The sequence below is a fragment of the Myripristis murdjan genome, chromosome 3 (assembly GCF_902150065.1).
Source record: "Myripristis murdjan chromosome 3, fMyrMur1.1, whole genome shotgun sequence".
Lineage (NCBI taxonomy): Eukaryota > Metazoa > Chordata > Actinopteri > Holocentriformes > Holocentridae > Myripristis > Myripristis murdjan.
The window spans coordinates 6,344,398-6,365,453 of NC_043982.1; the positions used below are offsets into that span (position 1 = coordinate 6,344,398).

Consider the following 21,056-nt stretch of genomic DNA (forward strand, 5'->3'; position numbering starts at 1 on the left):
TCCTGATCAGTCCATGCTGCTGACGCCACTGGCTAGTGGTTGCCATGACAACAAAAAGGGGATGCTACATCTCTCTTTGCTCCTCTCCCTGTGGAGATGTATCTGGCTAATGTGGCGAGAAATATGGCATTAACTGTCTCATTCTTGGTCCCTGACCCCCCCATCCCCCCACCTCGACTCTCTGGTGCGCACACACACGCACACACACACACACACACACACACACACACACACACAGTGCTTCTTCCTTGAAGAATCAATTGACCTAAACAATCAGCGGCTGCTCCATTCTCAGAAGCCTCTACTTGAGACTCCTTGTCAAAATGACTGTGTCACATCCTTCTCCTGATTTCATTTGTTACAGTCGTAAACAGAGGTGGCAAAATTTAAGGAGACACGCTGCACAACATTTACGAGCAGGACCGCTCCTTAATGCATTCAGTACTTTCAGACCTATACTTATTAACATTCAAATTGTAGAGACATACCAAGTGAGTCATTAGTTTTGATATGAATGCCCTTTTCTATTTCTGCAGGATATCTTCAGTAAGTCAGACCCATTTTTGGAAATATATCGAATTAATGATGACGAAACAGAGCAGCTTGTCCACAGAACTGAGGTAAATTGACTATTCCCTCTCCTCTGTCTCAACTAAAAGACATGCAGCAACATTCTGCTAGTTTGCTTTATATGAAATGTCTCTTTACTTTGACAGGTGATTAAAAACAACCTAAACCCTGTGTGGGAGCCTTTTAAAGTGTCCCTCATATCCCTGTGCAGCTGTGATGAGGACAGAAAGCTCAAGGTAAGGGACCTTTGAGACGTTTGGGTGCATACAGTGATCTGTAAAGCTGGACTAAGCTCAAACCAAAGGTTCAGGGCTGCAGAAGCTGTTTGACCAGTCTAATTCAGCTGGAATCACAAAACGGAGCCAATCACAAAAGCCTAACAATGCCAGCGTTAGTGCCTTCAAGTGCCTGTTGAAAGCTGGTATATGTACACGGTGCTTGATGTAAGAAATACAAGCTTCCGGCTTGATTGGTGTTCAGGTGCTGTTGCTGGAAATGTCGGGTAACCGTAGCAACCCAAAAGCATCAAACGTCGACAGCGAAATCTATTTTTTTTCGTTGGATTTAGCTTTTATCTTTTCTCAGCTATTTTTGCTATCATGAAACATTGCAACAACAAAACTCTGATATTATTAATTTTTATGAATCTCCCAGTTGCAACTTCAACTTACATGGAGGAGCTCATGTGCTACAACATCATAAATGCCATGTTTCTGACATGCACTTCAAGGCATTATGGATTATATAGTTATCCTGATACAAAAATAGACATAGAAGGGAATACATGATTATACACGAGTGTACATGAATAATGTAAGCAATGGAAGAATGAACAAACAGATGAACAAATGAATATATACATACATACGTAAGCTGCACAGACAGGAAGTACTGAGGAGTTTTGCTGTGTTTCTGTGTTTGTCCCAGTGCCTAGTCTGGGATTATGACTCCAGGGGGAAGCACGACTTCATTGGCGAGTTTTATGCCACTTTCAGGGAAATGCAGAAAATTTCCAGTGGAAATAAGGTCAGTGACTGAGGGAAGGAGCAGAGCGGGAGAGAGAGAGAGTGCTACATGGTCATGTAACCATTTTTCATATGTGTCTCCAATATGCCTCTCATTTTCCTGTGGTGAAATTCATCACAGATGGAAAAAAAATGTCTTTATAACAGATGGGGAAGGTATATTGCCATGTACAGAAGTCATAACTGTGTCCCTGTCCTTTGTTTTATATTGTTTTCATAAGGTGTCGTGGGATTGTGTGAATCCCAAGTACAAACTGAAGAAAAAAAACTACAAAAATTCAGGAGTTGTCATCCTCAGTGACCTTAAGGTAGGACCCTGCCAAGCAAATCTACCACAGACTAATCAACTAAGGAGTTGCACCAATCACTGTTACTCTTCTATCTACACTGTGACACAGGAATCATACCAACAGCCAACAGTCACATAGGAAATCTGAATTATTCATCTCCTCTGTTCGTTTTTTCTCTCAGTTCTTCTCTGTGGATGGCTTTCTCTGAGTTTGTTCAACATACGTTTTTTTTTTTTTTTTTTTTTTTTTTAGTTGTCCTGGTCTTTTCTCAGCCTGATGTTTAACCAGCTGTTTCAGTTCTGATTTCATCTGGGTTAATTAGTGTCACTTTGGGAGTGTGTGCTCGCTTGTAGCTGTTTTAGTTAGCAGGTGAGGATCCTGGAGGCTTAACCTCAAACTGACACGGAGATCCCAAGCGGCTCATTGGAGTACGAAAACTGACAATTTCCATTGCACATTATATATTCACAGGAGAGCTCATGCTCGGGCGTTTTGTTTAATCAAACTGTTCTTCAGAATTTCAGTTTGCCGTACAAACTGCCTATGATAATATGAACTGAAACAGGTAATATTAGTTAACAGCGAGTGTGTGTATGTGTGTGCATGTATGTCCATGTAAACAATCTTTATTTGTTAATTCTCAGTGTACATCAGAATAACAGGACTGTGTTCTTCGTGATTATTTATAGCCATAGCATTCGTAATGTAGATTTCACTGATATATGAGACATCGCAGTTTTCCAGCTATGCTTTATAGGCGAGAGATTTGCTGAATTAAGTCCACTTTAATGACTAGATGTCTCTGACACCATAGCGTAAGCCTGCAGCCTCCCCTCTGACACTGCCTTAACTTAGTATTCTTTTTCTTGCAGCTCCACAGAGTTTATTCCTTCCTGGACTACATTATGGGAGGATGCCAGATTCACTTTACGGTAAATTGAGCATAATTTCGTTCCCAGTAACACTTCATGTTCATTCAGCTTGTAGCAACATTGACCCCCAAAATGTCTATGGATCACCTAAGGCACTCTGATCTTCTGTAAATTAAAGAGTGTCTGCTTTGGTGTTGTCGAAATTATTCAGCCGGTTGGTGGGATTCACCTGAGATAATTTACTCTGTTGGTCCAGTAACAGGCTACGTACAGTCATCCAGAGGTGTGTTGTGGGTTTTTTCCATCTCTGAAACTTCCCCCCGATCGCGTTTCCTATGAATTTTTCCATGTGCACTGATAGTTTTCTTGCTGGAGACAGCTCCTTGGAATGAATTCAAATCTTTCTCCTACTCTAGCCCTTTGGTCTGCCCTCTATGGTGCTACCTCTCACTCTCTGACTGGATTACTGAGGCAATGAATATTAATCACGGGGACTGCTGTGGTGGATGCGGTTCTTCATTGTTGCAGTAGCGGCTTGGATATATGTGGGTGCCGTACCTGCTTCCATCTATGTAGGTGTCAAAACAGCAAGCGCCTACGTCTCAGCAGATAATATATATCATAGCATTGAGGGAAATTTATAAATTAATCTTCTTAAGTTAATAATTGTGATCACATGCCCAATCTGAGTATATGGTAATAATCCGATTTGATATGATATGATGATTTAGATCAAATCTTCCATCCTTAAGCAATTTACTCAAGAAACCTGGTCTTGATTTTTCAATTCCTGGTGTGTTGTGATTGGTCACATTTTGATGTCAACAAAAATGAGCAGTGCTGTGGTGCCCTAGTAGCTCACCTGGTAGAGCGTGTACCACTAGTTAAGGCTGAGTCCTTACCACAGCGTCCTGGGTTCAAATTCGGACCAGGACATTTGCTGCATGGCACCCCCTCTGCCTTTCCTGTCTTCTATCTTTCAAAAATGAACAGTGCTCTTTCTTGCAAGTGGGGGGCTATCATATTTTCCCCTGGCGTCAAATGTGCATGTAAACAACTTAACCCAAATAAGACTTTAAGTGGAGCACGGCCAATAGCTGGGGGGGTAACTCCATGCATGTAAACACTGTCACTGCGGTAGACGCTGATGGGATCAAACCAACAATTGGCCCGAGCCGTTAGCAGTTAGACACTCTTGGCTAACCTGCCATGTGGCTCAGTTATACCTAAAAGAAAATATGTGAGCTCACACAAAACAGGTTGTCTTTCCAGTGACAGGAGCATGTTGGCGGTTTAAAAATGCCACTGAAATACAGATATCAGTGTCAATGATTTCTTTATTACAGTGGATCAGGACAGCTGCGGCTTCACTTGGATTGAAAATTAAATTAAATCACAACTGACTTAAATTTCCTCACCAGTAGTACACATTCATCTGTACTAAGCTAATAATAATTTACATTTCGGTCAATTGTAGTCTGCCAGCATAACCTCAACTTCAGAAATGCTGCCACAACATATTGTTACCATGCAACATTTTGCTTTTAAACATTATGCTATGAAAATATCACAATTCTTAACTTTTTGTAATATACAGTGTTGTGATTTGATATTGTATTATGTTGTTTATTAATACATTTGACTACAGACTACTAAAATAAAGGCCCACCAACATCATAAAAGCAAGTACACTTGATTATATTAGCAAAGCACGACTTAATTGATGGATGAAATTATAGCTTTGAGAGGTGCTATTGAGTTGCAAAGTGGGCAGAGCCGCAGGTGCAGGAGGTGCTTTCCCATTGTTTTGCCCCATTTGCAATTTTAACTGCTATATTACTCTGTTACATATCACTATTTTACACTAACTGCTATATTAGATACTCAGCACAGAATCACAAAGTCTCCTGGACTAATAAACCTGACTACAGGGTTATGTTATGACTTTGTTTCAGAGAAGTCACATTTTTCTACCGCTTGGTCAAATTGCACTATGCTACAGTACCCATGAGCCTCTTTGATGGTGAGGACACCAGCTAAAGCCGCAAAATCTGTTCACAAATTTTCAGTACCTTGTATTCTAGGTCAGTGGTCGCTCTCAAAACACTGCACCGTAGGCGCAAAAACGATCAGACAAAGTCGACTCAAAACTACACAGCTCAGCTTCACATGTAAAGGCTGAAGCTTTCTCACAACAGCCGTGGCATGAAACAGCAGGTTAGTCCAGGTGTTACTAATGACATTAATGAAGGTTTCTGTTCCATTTTGGTCTAAAGAGCCAGGCTCCTGCTGTTGTTCATGCTGGATCATTGGAAAGGCTCTTTTCCACTTAAATTGAACAGAACCCTAATTAATGTCATAAGCGTTAGTCGGAAATGCTCAAACGGACCGTCATGTCAATTTTGGGAAAATTTGGGAAATTTTTACTTCTGGAGCTCTGGCCAACATAACCCCACCCACTGTGCAACTCTACTTTACCGCTGTATAGCAATCACCCACTGTAACTATAATATCAAGAAGTAAGGTGATAGTTATTGCATAGAGCCTAACAACAAAGTGTAGAACACCTTTATTAAATGTAAAATATGGATGACTGTTTTCCTAATCATTGTTGTTGTTGTTATGTATTGTGTAATTCATTTTACCAGGTGGCCATTGACTTCACAGCCTCTAACGGGGACCCCAGAAACAGCTGCTCGTTGCACTACATCAACCCCTACCAGCCCAACGAGTACCTGAAGGCTCTGATAGCCGTGGGAGAGATCTGTCAGGACTATGATAGGTTTGTCACTCTTTGGTTTTTCTTAGTAAAAGCTATTAAGCATATACAGGGGCTTGTCAGGCTCTCCTGCTGCAAAATGGAGCTGCAGATTGCTCCTTGCATTCCATTTTGTTGGTATATGTGTCACGCTGAAACTAGGCACTCCATCTCAGCAATAGGACTGTAATGGAAATTGTGCAGCACTGAAACAGAATGTCGGAGACAGTTATTTTCCTGCTCACCAATTTGTAAAAGAGCTGATGGAACTGAACTGCTGAACGTCAACCCCTTACCTCCCGTGCATTTCATCTCCGAAATGTATTTTGCATTTTGATGCTCCATTAATATTAGTGTAATTAGCCTGACACTGCCAAACTTGCTGCCATTCCTTGCGCACAAAGTCTTTCTCATTGTCTGCTTTATCTTCACATTGGGTAAGGGAATTTACATCGGTATTAGACATGGTGCCAAGTATTGCATGAGATCATGTTTGTTCTTTAGAAAATTACAGCAAGCAAATCTGGCCTCTGCAGACATTAGCTATGCATAAGGTTAATTTGCAGGTCTAGGATGGAGATGGGTGGCAGCAGCCGTGTTAGTGACACTGACACAGCAGCTTAGACACAGCCCTTGTGCTGCCAAGTCATTCCAAGTGTGTTGGTTGGGTTTTCTAACACTGCTGATCGTTTAACAGTCTAGATGCCATGCTTAACCTTCATGTATAAAACATGTTGACCTCACTCCGGCACGTAAATCCTGTCAATGGATACATTATTTGTGTTACTAACACATAGTCAAGCAGTGATTTGGTTTCAAAGTGTTTCACATTTTCATAGACATCAGTCTAGCATATCAATCAGTTTATGAATCAATAGGTATTCAGTAAAATGCATTTTATAACAGTAGCACCTTCACTTCTGAGTTGACATTTATTTTTTGTTATTTTTGCTTATGGAAAAAAGATATCTTTCAGAATTATTGGTCCCTGAATTTACTAAATATTATTGGTCTTTTCCTTGTGTACCAATGTATGTTGTCATATTTGTAGGGATCAGACAAGATTCAATTCAATTTTATTTATTTATATAGCCCAGAATCACAAATTACAAATTTGTCACAAAGATCAAAACAAGTCTGTAATGTTAAAATACAGACATTCACTCCTGAGGGGGCAGTCATTTCCCTGTTTTAGGAATAATTTCAATTATTTTTGCATGAGGTTTCTAAGCAGTTTTAACCCCAGTAGTGCTATCATGGTTAGTGTTTCATGTTAGGATTTTACACATACTTAACAGATTTCCAATTGTCATTTCTCACAATGACAACTGTGGCGGCATACGCTCCCCTCTGTGGATAATGATACACTGATACACTATTTTGCCTTGCGCAGCACTCATAGCCTTCATAGGCTTGCATGGACTCATTATTATGAACTGCAGACAAACAGATGCCCAGATAGGGGCTAACACCAGGATAGCAGGCACTTGAAGCGGCAGTGGGAGGCATAGCGGCTGGAGAAATAGCAGCAGTGATGTAGAATCAGAGGTAAAGTCAGAGGAAGATGACACGCAGCTCTCTATGGAGGACTCATTAAAACCACAAGCAGAAGAGAGAAGTGCTGTTTGAATGCAGTCACATTGTTCAGTGAATTCGAAGTGCCTGCACATTTAAGTGCTCATGGTGATTTGTATGTTGTATGCTATAATTCCCTCGATTTGTTATTAGTCATACACATTTTTTCTTTAAAATCACTGATTCAGTATTTGTTTACATATTGAACAAATATTGAGCAAATGAAAAATCGCTGTTACAAAACATACAAATAATTATTGGTTATTGGAACTGCAGGAACTTGCCAATTAGTAGGAAATTATTTATAATGTGATCTGTTTTAGAGAAAAAGATCCTCTGTCGAAACTAAGCCAAATGAGGATTAACACTCTGACTCCTGATTTATGCAGATCCTCCTATTGAATATCAGGGGAGCTCTGTCTGGCTAATTATAGCATCCAAGAGATAACACTGGAGACACTGGAAACCTGCCTGAAAATTAGCAGCTGATCCATATAGCTGCATCATTTTAGTGTTTACATGGATATACAAGAGCTTCATACATGCAAACATGCCTCCGGGTGAACAGCGACAGCGAGTGTGGGCAGTCCTTCCCTCATAAGTCGGGATTGTTATTGAGGTGTAAAACGTGGGCAAGCAAACCTTTAGCCTTTAGTGCATATCAGGTGATGTGGGATTCTAGAGTCCTTGCAGAGGAGTGCATTATGGAGCTAAAGTGACTAGCTTTTTTCTGTGTGGGCAGAGGCTCATTTACCCTGCTGAGAGAGGGCTATTATATTGGGCACATCCCACTAGTGGGCTCACTGTGCCTTCTCACATGTGCTGACAAAGTGAGAAAACAAGGACCACGATCTAACTTCCAGAAAAAAAATCCATATGCTGGAAATTACATCTCGTCAGAGGTCCAGGGCAGAGCTTCCCTCCTGTCTTGCTCCCTTTTTCTGGGCTGAAGGTGCCACATTGAGTGCAAGACATGTAGATGACCACCTCACCAGGCTGCAAGGTGCCATTACATGTGTCCTCATTACTGAGTTACAGGGCTGCACAGGAAAATGTCTGAAAAAGCTTTCTTTGGAGTTTGGAGGTGTCTTAAGACTTTGAATGAATCCATTCATAAAGGAGGCCAAGTTCAGTAAAGTATCGTTAGTAAAAGCATGGGATTGTTTGTCCAGTAGAGACAATGAGTAGGGTCATCTGTCTTCCAAGAGATAACCAGAAAATATTTGAATATATCTGCGAGAGTGGGTGAGCAAGAATAAGTTCCACACTAAAAATGATTTGCATGAAAGGAGCTATTTCAAAAGTGGTAAAGCTTCAGCAATATACTTACAGTATCTAGATTTCCCCCCCCTGAATATCAACAAAATAAATTGAATAATTCAAAAAGTTCAAAGCATAGTTTTACAAGTACAAGCTGGTGGTTGCAAAACTCCAAGCCTCCAGCATTGTGAATTGTAGGGTTTTTCCTGCACTTGACCAGCACCCGAAAAAATAATTACGCAGCTGTGTGGGTGTTATCTACTTGTAAGAATAAGTTGAGTTTGTGTTTTTGTCTCTTATTGTATCCATTGAATATGCCTTCATGCATTTGGATTCCCAGCTACGATTCCTGCCATCTAATAAGTGGAAGTGCTGCGTAGTCCATTGGGCATTTGTGGATTTGTAGATTTAATTAAACTGCACTGTATTTGAATTTGATCTCAGGTTTCTGGCTCCCTAGTTGATCTGCTGCCTTATAATCTCCTCTGTGGAGAATGCATTATTGTTGGGCAACTTGGCTTGGAATTAATGCTATCAGCTGAACCACCAGCAAACATAGCGTATTGGATATTGCATACATACATAGAGGCGCTGCATATACAACAGTGTGTTTTATTAGATACTCATGACTGCGTAGCTAAATAAGGGCCGGGCTCTGTGGATTCCCCAGCGCTGGCAGAATCAGTGAGTGAGTGCGTCTGTTTGTCTGCTCAGGATTAGCCACGTTGAGATGCGAGATGGTGCTGAGATTGGACGTTCAAGCATACAGTATGTGTGATATCATGCAAATTTAATTTGCATACAAGAAGAAGATTATGGGAGTTGTGTGAAAACTTGCAGTTTTGATGTGAATGCTGATAGTCAAGGTTAACTGGCAGTGGTAAACATCAGGTTTTGTTGTCAGTTTCTGGGAATTCAAGTGTGAGGGCTTTTTTCTGGTCTCATCATTTTGTATCAGCATTCAAGAATCATACAGAGAGAAATCCACTGCAGAAAGAGATATCCGTTTCTCCACCAACTCTAACCTCAGAGGTACATGTTAAGTTTTGCAAAAATATCCCATATGCCTGTCTCTGATTTAACGCAACAAGTCCATGCCAGCTTTCTCGGGGCTGTTGAAAGTGGTTTTAGAAAACAAAAGAAATCACCAACTGAGGCAGAAGCAGAAAAGGTAGGTGAAGGAAAAGTGGTTACTCAAAAAAAAAAAAAAAAAGAAAAAAATTACAACAGTTGGAAGCTGAAATAAGTAGTGCATTGACTTGATTTGTAGCACATCAGTTGCTGTACACAGTGATGATGTTTTTCAGCCCCCAGGTGTTGTGGAGTGAAGTGTCTCACTCTCTCTGAATGACCTGGATTTGGATCTTGATGACAGCAGCACAGCGGTGACACTGCTGTGCTTAATGCACACTATCTGCACGGAGATTCCTGCATCTTGAGTAATCTCCTTGTGTGTGTTTCAGTTTGGTGTAGTAGTGCTTGACTGTTGAGATGACACTGTATGCCCTATATAAATATATATTACCAGAATTTCAGCCAGTAGAACGGACACAGTAGCAGTTAGAGTGCCAGACAAAGGTCAAGGTTTAAATGTCTGTGAGCAACGCCTACCAACTCCCCCACTTGTAAGTCTTTTTAACAATTTGAGCTAAAGGCCTAAACTCTAAATTCTGACTTATTCCATCCAGGCTCCCTTAGGAATGGAGGTCATGTATGTTGCACACTCGAGCATAAATTCTGTACTGGCAGGTCAGTGTAGTGGGAGTCAGCCCACATGAAGACTATAAAAGTTATTTTATGATATATGAATTTGAAACATGTAAACATTGCAGCTGGTTTTAGAGTGATGTAATCCTGAAGTTCTCACTTTTGAAAACTATTGCACTTTTATCAGTGGAAGAACCTAATCAATAATATGAACTCAATTTATAATTTTGCAGATGAATGTGTGGTCACATACTGGATGCTGTACAGTATAGTGTGTGTGTGTGTGTGTGTGTGTGTACAGAGGCAGTGTAAAAACAGCATTTGTTTCTCAGAGAATGTTTGACTCATTCACTCATTTATTTCTTCCCTGCATAACAGAAAATAATTAGCCAAACCTGGGCCCAGGCTGGCGCATGCATTGTTTCCACTGATTTGTTTCTGGTACTTAATGGACTAAAACTTTTACTTACTTCACATCTCTGCAAATCCTGGAGGTTATTCCAGTCTTTTCTGTTGGGTGTCCAGTGTGAGTCAGTGGGATTTGTATCAGCCATTTGCAGCCACGGAGAATCTTCTCCTGTCAAATGGTGGGAAAAGACGAACCTTTTCCCCTTTTGTCTGCATGAGATTAAGGAAGCATAATCCCCCTTAGAAAAAAGCAACAGCACCAGTGAAACACATGGGAAAGAGCATCTTTAATGCAGTGGAGGAGGAGCAACAAATGATGCTTGGTTTAGTTTATTTGATAAGATGATAATATAATTGTGATATAATGATGATACAATAACAATTATAGTTATTATTATTGTTATGATTATTATTATAATATTAAGGCTTTGAGCATTTAGTGCTGAAAGGCTATTGGAATTGTCAGGATTCATCTTCTTCTTCGTGTTCTTCTGCCTCTGTGCTAAAAGATTTAGAAGCATGATAGCTCCAGTGCCAGTCATTTTCTGTATGTGTGTCACCCGGTTCAACAGGAGACAAGAGGCAGGGCCTGAGTCTTTTCACTCTTCACTCCAGTGGAAGAGGGTGTACCTGGGTGCACGTTATGACTCACTCTTATGGCCCACGGTCACTGAAGTAAATCTTGCACCCGTTTTTCACAAGCCGCAGATCTTTTGAACATTCTGACACTAAATTGGTGTTTTTCAGATGAACAGATTGGAACAAAAGTGATTTTGTTTCAGAGACACTCTCTTTCTCTTCAAACTGCTGTCTGTTGATGCGTCCTGCTCCATAGGTGTCATGAAGTGTCAGCGTTTCGTAACGTTAACCATGACATTTTTTCCTAACCTTACCCAAGTAGTTTTTTTTAGTGGCTGACAAAGCTATCAAGGCAAACAAAAGTGGCTATAGTAGCTATTCCACAGTAGCTTGCACAGTCAGATGACGTTGACACATGCTCCGTCCCGTTGGCTATACGTCTTAATGTTGATATGCAACATAGTTTTTGCTCAGGAATGTTGACATTTTGCAGAAATGCAAAATGTCAACATTTTATTCTGGCAATTGGATTGATTTTCAATAGATTCCTTTGGTCAAGCCGAGTCAGGTGCTCATAGTGTGCTGAAGGTCTGTTGTATTGGTTTGGTTGCCATCATGTCCATAACTGACTGGCTGTGTGTGCAGTCTCTACTAAACATGCATAAACAAGTGTTTTTAGCTCTGAGGTTAGGGGACAGCAAAAATTCAAAAAGTTGATATATCCAACTCTCTGATTTGAATGCACCAGGGAAAGTTACACCTCTGTTTGGAGCTCACAGGCAATTCGCCATTTAATGGTCATCCGTAAAGTGCAAACATTAACACTGTGCCAGGATTTGTATCAGCCCACATCTATCAGAGTTAATTAAACCCTTTTCATAGCGTTGAACACCGCACCAGAGCAATATCTGCTCTATGAGTGGATAAATAACTCTCCAGTCAACACTTGTCAACTCTCTGGCAATTCAACACTTATAAACAGTGGAAATGATGCTGTATACCTCCACCCTATTGACACTAAATGAATCATCTCCATTATCATCATCATCATCATTATTATTGTTTTTGTGGTTGTTGTTGTTGTTGCTGTTGCAGTGTGCAGAGGAAGAATCACCAATGGGATTAAAAAAAAAAAAAAAAACAAGCTATCAAACCTCTGGCACATATCCAGAGTGTCACAAAATCTTCTGCAATACATAAAAAATCTCCGGGCCCATGCTTTTTGTATTACTTGCTGACTACATGTCACCATGAACTATATTTCAATAAGGATTTTTCCTCACTGTACGCTGTGATACGAGAGCACATTTCTGAGTCAAATAAGTTCATTTACACCTGTCTGTGTGTGATTCCACACCAGTCCTACACCTGCTGATGAACTGTGATGAACACCGTGGCTTGCCTGATGTGCACTTCAGCAGGAGCCTTAATCCATCCACTGAAGATTGTTTTATTGAATGTTGGATACTGGCACAAAAATGATATTTTTTATTGGAGATTCAAGCAAAAATAAATAAATAAATAAAAATAAAATAAAACAATTCAAATATACAAAATTCAAAATGTCAGAAAATCTGCCCAGGCACAAATGGACATGACCTAAATGGTTTCCTTGGTTCCTCTTGGCCAACAGAATCCAGGAAAAAATAATTTTGTTTCTGAGTGATACGGTTCAAAAGCTATAGGCCCAAAGGCAAAGTTCTTCACTATAGCATTACATTGTGGTCTATTTATTTATTTATTTATTTATTTATTTATTTATTTATTTATGCCAGAGTAGTGGGAGTAGATTTCCAACCTGTCTGCCATGTTTGAGCTCTGTGCCTATTGTGGTTTCTGAGGTCCAGATACTTTTAGCAGAGAAGTGAGAAAGAAAAACAATCCAAGCACTCATGAGGCTTGGACCCCTAATAAATGAAAAGCTTTGATGATTTTTGTTTTTTTTTTTTTTGTTTTACTTGGAACTAACATTATTTTAGTATTATTTTAAACATACAGTAAGGTGCCATAAGTAAAGCATTCTTCTTTCTTGATCACAGTACGTAGAGACGTTGACTGAATGACAGAGGCTGAGCGAGGCTCTCACACAGGAGAACCAAGAGGGCACAGCTTCGCTTTTCAACTTAAGCTGCTTGTCCAGAGTATCAAACCTTTTTCCTTTTGTTCAACTCAAACATCACATTTGTTCTCTGCTATATACAAAGTAGACAGCTGGCTAAGTGCGGACCACCAGGTCAGGTCTAATGGCTCACTCATGCTCACATTTTTTAACTTTAGCTGCACTTACTCATGTTTGGATCAGAATCCATACTTTGTTCTGTTTCACATGCAAAAGAAACTTGATGCATGGACTGACTTTGCCAGGTAAAGAATCAATGGCTGTGCTTTTACTTTCAGCTGCTGTTGGTGGGAGCTGGAGCACTCGACCTCTTGACAAGTGTACTGGACATGAGAGAGACTGACTCAGTTTGTTGACAGGATAAGCTAGAACACTGCTGTGAGAGACCAGAGGATAAATGTTGGGTCTTCACCTTTCCAAAGATTGAGGCTTTCGATAGATGGCAGAATATTGCGTCGCCGCTGCTGCGTGAAAACCCTGTATGTCCAAAATGTCAACGACAAGAAAAACATTCAACTACAAGAAAAACAATCTTACTTTTAGCTGGGGAATCATGTATTTTCAGTTAATCTAATGGATTTTTGAAAGGTGTTTATAAACCAAGGGTTGCAAAACATTCTGAACCCATAGACGGCCGTATAATCCTGCAGTTTAATCTGGAACAGCCAGAGCCGTGCCTTCCAGACCCCATCCCTTGCAATGTGTCATTGTTGCCACTGGGAGTCTCAGGTGGATTAGCTCTGTACCTTTCTTAGCTATGTTGAATGCTGCCACAAGAACGCCTCACTAGTTTATTTCAGAAAAAAAGTCAGTAAGTCAGTGAGTGATCCTCCAGTTACAGCTCAGCACGGGACAGGTTTTTAACGGCCTGCCCGCAACCCTCCCGCTAATATGGAGGGCACAGGGTACTGAAAGAGACGCCTTGTAGAATGGAAAAAGTAAGTAAATACTTGAAAGAAAAATTTGTTCAATACCTCACTGAAAATCATTTTTATATCTCTATAGTTGTTAGGGTAATTTGGATCAAGATCATGGATTAGATTATTGGATTAATCTGCCTTTCATTGGCCAGGTATGGCTACACAAATGTCCGTCCCTGATGGAAGTTGTGTTAATTCAAATACTGCTGGGAAAAGCTGGTTAGAGGAGAAGGTTGCGGTTCAACAGAATGATTTTTAGTGGAGTGCTAAACCCAATATTTTTCCCAACCCAATATGTTATTCAACCCAATATGTTTTCAATTTGTGTAAAAAGGCAGCGCATCCCAGGTCATCAAGTCAAGGAGGACAAGATGCTCACACATCACCAGTTTTTTGGCTCACATCACAGTAGAAAATGCTCAAGTGTTTCAGCACAGAGCCTTCATCAGAGCGTTTAAGGTTAACATGTAACATGAGGAAATATTTGCAATTGCAGTTCACACTGGCAATATGAACTATGCAATTGCAAAACATTATGCTGAAACACATCACGATTCATCATCTTTATTAAAATTCTGTGTGATTAAGAGAGTTGTAATGCCCACTAGAGGAGGTCATGTGTTAAAGAAACTGGCCCAAAGAGAAATGTTTTGGACATACACACTCAGCACTATGACACCAGATGGACTTGATGATGATTTCATTCTAAAATACTTTTTAGGATAGAATGGTGTGTAATGTTTTGAAATCCAGAGATGTGACCATTGATCACCAGCCTTAAAACATTATCAATGAAGACCAGTAGATTTGTTTTGTGTAGACCCATATTGTATCTAATAGGGTAAATCAGATATACTGTATCTCCGCTCTGTTGGGTTAGGGTTAGGGTTAGTTGGGTTAATTGTTTTGGTAATTGTTTGGTTCCTACCTAATTGGGTTCAAACCCAGCTGAGCATGTCCTCATGCTCAGCAGTTATTTCACCTTTTTTTGTTAAGTACATAACTCCACATGTGTTCATTCATAGTTTTGATTCCTTCAGTTAGAATCTACAATGTAAATAGTCATGAAAATAAAGAAAACGCATTGAATGAGAAGGTGTGTCCAAACTTTTGGCCTGTACTGTATATTGCCTCACTTAACATCTTAACCTTAAACACTCTGATGAAGGCTCTATGCCGAAACATGTAACCATTTTCTTCTGTGATGTGAGCCAAGAAACTGGTGAAATGTGAGCATCTTGTCCTCTTTGACTTGATGAACTGGGATGTGCTGCCTTTTTACACTTTTTGACTGCCGGGGAAAAGTTCCTTTCTTTCTTTCTTTCTTTCTTTCTTTCTTTCTTTCTTTCTTTCTTTCTTTCTTTCTTTAACCTTTATTAGTTAGAGAGGGACAGTGTACATTAATAAACATTTTAAAAGACAGTAAAATGTAAATGCACCCAATTATAGCCAAAAGGCTAATTTCCATTGGTAGTCCCCCTGCCAGAGGGATTATGGCTATACCTAAAAGCAACAGCTGTGGGTTTTTCCCATAACATCCTGCTCTCTTCCCGGGATGGACTCAACACAGTGGCTGAGGTACCAGTATGCTTTTGAGTTAGTAATTCACAATCTGAGTGCCGCTAGGCTATGATTATGTTATTATTCCAACAGGTATTAGGGGTCGGGCTCTGTGCAGCAGACAGCAGCTTCCAGAGTGTGGCTCTGATGTGCAATAAAGTGAAAGAAGGAGGAGAACAAGAAAAAGCTCAACTTGGGAGGCTTTGAGAGATATTTTTTCTATATCCTTAGTCTTCCAATATCTTTTGATTATGTTTTCTAGTTTTTTTTACTGAGCAAAAACAAATAAAGGTAGGTCCTGAATAGACTCACAAATACAGGCCAGATGCTTTTGATGACCAAGGCAAATAGAAGCCTGGGCTACTGTTTTAATCTGAGTTTTACATAAATGATTACTCTGCGTGATTCCTGCCAGTTGTCCTACTCTTCCACTTCTACCTACACCTTATTTTGTCCCGCACATTACTGCATACTACAGTGAAAATTTGTCCTGCACTGCACCTTGTGTTGGGTCCTGTGGGAGTGCAGACCTCTATTGCCAGTTTCTAGGTGATCAAACAAAAATTAAAACATGAAAATCACCAGAACTGCTGCTAGAAGGTTTCCTCCTGACAACAATAGATAACAATTGCTCTGATGCTCAAGACTCATTTACCTCCACAGGTACTTCCTGTGAAGGTAAACGGTATTTCCAAGTAATCTCCATCCAATCTCCATCCTCATCTGCACCTTCCTAGTTTATCTGCTGGTTCCTCCTGGTATGAGAAAGTCCCTGGCACATCTTGCCACTCTCTTCTCATTACATTTCTCACCATCACAACTGCCCATCCATCTGAGCATGTTGGTTTGTTTTGCAGAGGTTTGCTGGAGCTAAGCCTGAGGCTTCACTAACTCAGCTGCTGTTTTGGATGGATTATGACTGTGTTCACTCTGTTCACAACTGTCATTGGTGTGTTATGGCATGTCCCCTCTAGTTTTACTATAGGATACTGCAGTGTGAACATAGCCTAATGTAACTTTGCTACACTGGTTTGCTTAAGGTCAAGGTGTATACATGGTTAAAATAAATTCAATAACCTGACTACAATTCTAATACTCCAGGTTTTCTGACAATGACCTTACTCGGTTTAAAGTAATAGGAAAATTTCTTATTCCGAGTATTGTCTTAATTGTGTTAATATTGGATTACTGCAGTATTGTAAACATACTCATTCTTTGCACAGTGCCACGCAACTAAAACTGCGGGACTCTGTCAGGTTTGTGATAACGGTCAATGGCCCATAGCTGCTCACATCTTCAAAAATCTCGCTACACTTAGGTTTTGAGAAATCTTTAGGGAAGACATGATACGTATCATGGGTAAAGGCAGCAGGAGCCGGTAACAGGTATAAGCTTTATAGAGTGATCAAACCTGGCAGGTACATCAAAGCTGAAGTGGTTACTGTTGAATTATACCTTGGCGGATGTTTGATGTATGTGCCATGATATTTTCCAAGAAAAATTGCCTCCACCCTGTAGTGCTTTACTCTCTGGCTCTCCTCTACTATTTTTCCTTTCAATTCCACAAAGCCGCTTGCCTTGCCCTTTGACAACGAGAGAGCTAACCAGCACTGCAGAGCCCCTAATATCAAGCCCAAATGATATGATGAAAAACAGAAATGATCAAAACGAAGAGAAAAGCTCTGTGAACAGGTGAAAAGGGTGGCTGCAGGAACAGTGAGGCTGATTTCAAACTGTAATTCAGGGACATTTTTAACATTTATGAAATGCAAACAAGTATGTGGTTTGCCCTTGGAAGTGAATGGATGAATAACCTATCAATTTTTTTCAGCTGATCAGTGTCCGCTGAAAAATGATAGATTAAACTACAGTAACTGCATTATATGATTGATTTATTTACTTTGCATTTCAGTGACAAAAGGTTTTCTGCCTTGGGATTTGGTGCCAGAATTCCACCCAATTATGAGGTGAGTGCTATCTCTATTCCCAATATTTTCCTTTCTATTTCACTGACCTTCCCCTTCACGCTAGTAATGTTATGCATAAATGCATGTGCTCTTATCTAATCCTGGTATTTTCCAGTGCCCTGAGACTATACATTGAGCAAACTGATTTCCATGACCTATTTCCTGATACAATTTGTCATTCTGTCAAAATCTCACATTTAAAACTCATAATTGAGTTTATTTTTATCTACAAGACCCTTTGTCTTAAAATACCAGCTTGTCTTGAGAAAACAACATGTTCAGGGAAATGAAAGTCCTGTGGTGTTGATGGCCAGTGGTCATATAAATTCATGTGCGTGAGACAGAGTATTTGTCAAAGTGAGTTGGAATGTGAGAGCCGAGAGCCTGCAGTGATTTTCAACAGAAGCCTGCAGAGAAGGTCTGACACGTGATGGGTTTTAATCATACAAAATATGTGGCTATAATAACACATAAGCAGTAGCCCAAGTTTAATTTTGTATTTTCAAGGCTAGGCACTTATTTCAGTTTCACAATTGTTTTTAAAGGCTATGGAGTTCATGTGCGATGCCATATATACAGGGCCACAGAAATGAGATAAACTAGGCTTTTAAAGGATAGTAGGCCATGGGACTTCATGTATGAACATTGTGTTCACACAAATAGGGGCTTGGAACATGCATATGATTATTTCCACCATAGGCGGAGTTTGAAATTTGCGCTGGGGGGGGGCAAACATTTTTTTTTATTATTATTTTATTTATTACAATACCAAACATAATGTAATTCAGATTTATTTCTGAAAATAATTTTATTTTATTGCATTGCTTAAATGTTTATAGATATGTATACAGGAAAAAAAAAATATTGGACCTATTTTTGACTCAATGTAGTGACACATTTCAGACGCTAGGGGGGGGCAATGCCCCCCCTGCCCCCCCGCAAACTCCGCCTATGATTTCCACATGAATGTTGGGATGTATTAAAAAAATCATGATGCTAATTATTGTTTCCCCAGATATGGATGTGTTCAGTGTCCTTTTAGCCTTTTCAGGGTCACAGACACTCTATCAATATGTGGCCATGTGTCACAAAATGGACTTTGGACCATTAATTTTTTTTATTTTTTTTTTCTTATTGAGGGTCTTATATTATATTCTTATATTAAATTATATATAGTTATATTAGTCTTGTATTAATTGATGCTGCAACATGCCACTGACCACACATTTTTTGGTTGGTGATACTGAGCCACAACTGCTTTGCCATTTTTTCATACAGGAAATGAAATGATTTTACATGCCTTTTAGTGTGGATTCTATATGTGCAGTTTTAAACATGAGGACAATGAAGTTTTATGAATATGGACTGTTAGAGTATGTTTAATTCATTTTTTAACCTTCACATTTAATTCACTGTGGTGAGGGGCCTCAGGGCTCAATTTTTTTTTGTTTTGCTCAGAAGCATTGCAGCTCCCAAGCAAATGTAATGCATCAGGAGCAACTTTGAAATAAAATGTGTAGCACTAAAAAAAAAAATCATCAAAATTTATTCTGAGGTTGCCGTGATACAGGACCCTTTGGGAAACTGATTATAACAGTTATAGTTTCTCCTAAAGGCTCCTGTGCTGCCTCATTACAATTTCTTCCTATTAAAGGTGGAGAGGTTTCACTTGACCATACTGGAGTCTTTAATCATTTACTCGCCTGCTTTTGCCATGATAACATGCACTACATCTCCCATGCATAAACTTTATTCAGACTTTAAGTGCACCCAAAATCTCCATTGTGCTGAAATTAAAAATGGCTGGCAGTTGCCTCACCTTCCTTTCAGGTGCTTCTACCCATTGTGCTCAATGCTGCCACCAGTGGTCAAAAAGTAGTCTTACAACAGCATTTCATGCAGTACATGCACTCAGCTGAACTAACAACACTGTAATTCCAACGTCTTGAGGCTGACATAGCTGAAATTTGTTGTTGAGGAGGGGATTCTTCTTGGTGCCAGATATGCACTTTGGTTATCAAGGTAATAAGAGGTTGTGCACTGAGGCCAACTGAGAAGCAATTGCAATTTCACATTCATTTGGGGCCTTTCATTAGACTGGGTGAGATGCAGCAATAGAGGAGTTTTGTTTCCCTTGCGTTTGCTCAGCACTGAAACTGCCGTGAGGGCAAATGAGTGCAGTACAGTCTTCTGGCCAACAGGGACAGTGCTGAGCACTTGCCAAACAGAGATTAAGAAATGGCGGTCAGAGGGGCTATATTCGATGAAATGATCACTGCATTTGTAAACAGCGTCTGGTCGTTTTCACATGTGCACGATAAAAACAAACAAACAAACAAACAAACCCAACAACAACTATAATTTAGAGCAGGGGTGGGCAATCATGTGCCATGGAGGGCCGAGAGGCTGCAGGTTTTCTTTCCAACCAAAAACTACACCAGCTGATTTCACTGATTAGTCCCTGCTCTCTGCTTGAAGGTGAGGTAATCAGTGAAATCACCTGGTGCAGTTTTTGGTTGGAAAGAAAACCTGCAGCCTCTCGGCCCTCCATGGCACATGATTGCCCACCCCTGATTTAGAGAGATGATTTTCTGGAAGAATCCCATGGACCGCTGTTTATTTGACTCTGTTTAGCTCCCTGCCACCCCCTGGAAGTGACCTCACAGTGGACTATCTCCCTATATCGACTACTGTCTCTGGTGAGAGTGTGGAGATGTGTCTGATTCAATACTCCAAAGCTCCTAATATTGATACGCCTCTCAGATTCAGGGCATTACCTGTGTTATAAAAATAATTTACTTTTTGAAAAGTAGCAGGCTGGAATGCTGGCAGTTAGTTCTTATGGAAAAAAAAACTTGAGAAAAAAAGGTGAGAGGAAGCATCAGGAAGGGGATTTAGTCTTAGCCAATTAAACAGCTGTGAGATAAAGAAACTCAAGCTGTCATTTGGATGGCTAGAACAGGAAACATAAAAGGAGAGGGCTTGCCATGTTCACTCCTAACATATGGACCTACAACATGTTGCATATTCACCAGTATGCACTGTTTTATCTCCTTTGTCAGAATGCAGTGAATGCATTTCTCCCTGCTTTTAATAATTTCTCATCAAAAACAATAATTGCGTAAACCCATTTATCAGTTCCCAACTCAACACCACTCCAAAAAAATCCTCTTTCTTTTGAAGTGTGCCACTTAACACTTCCCATGCTGCGTGGTCAGTAAAAATATACTCCATATGTCCATATGCATGCATTTTACAAAATTTATCTCAAAATATTATTTATTAGAACCTAACTAATTAGCGAGGGAAGTGTCCAGCTGATTCCCAGCATGTGATAAGATGTGATCAAGTGGTAGCACTGTCACAGCCATCAACCTTTAGTCTAGCAGCTCTGCAAAGCTGTCACAAAATAATCTCGCCTTACTATCTTGTCAGATATGATAATT

The 21,056-nt window shown here is 40.0% G+C and overlaps 1 protein-coding gene across 1 annotated transcript in view; it reads left to right on the top strand.

Annotated features, from left to right (window-relative positions):
* Positions 1-21,056, top strand: part of cpne7 (copine VII) — a 46,897-nt gene that overhangs the window by 17,027 nt on the left and 8,814 nt on the right. The window contains exons 5-11 of the mRNA XM_030048508.1: positions 537-620; positions 717-806; positions 1,498-1,596; positions 1,817-1,903; positions 2,758-2,817; positions 5,406-5,539; positions 17,556-17,610. Coding sequence (XP_029904368.1) covers positions 537-620; positions 717-806; positions 1,498-1,596; positions 1,817-1,903; positions 2,758-2,817; positions 5,406-5,539; positions 17,556-17,610 — 609 coding nt within the window. The remainder of the gene's footprint in view (positions 1-536; positions 621-716; positions 807-1,497; positions 1,597-1,816; positions 1,904-2,757; positions 2,818-5,405; positions 5,540-17,555; positions 17,611-21,056) is intronic.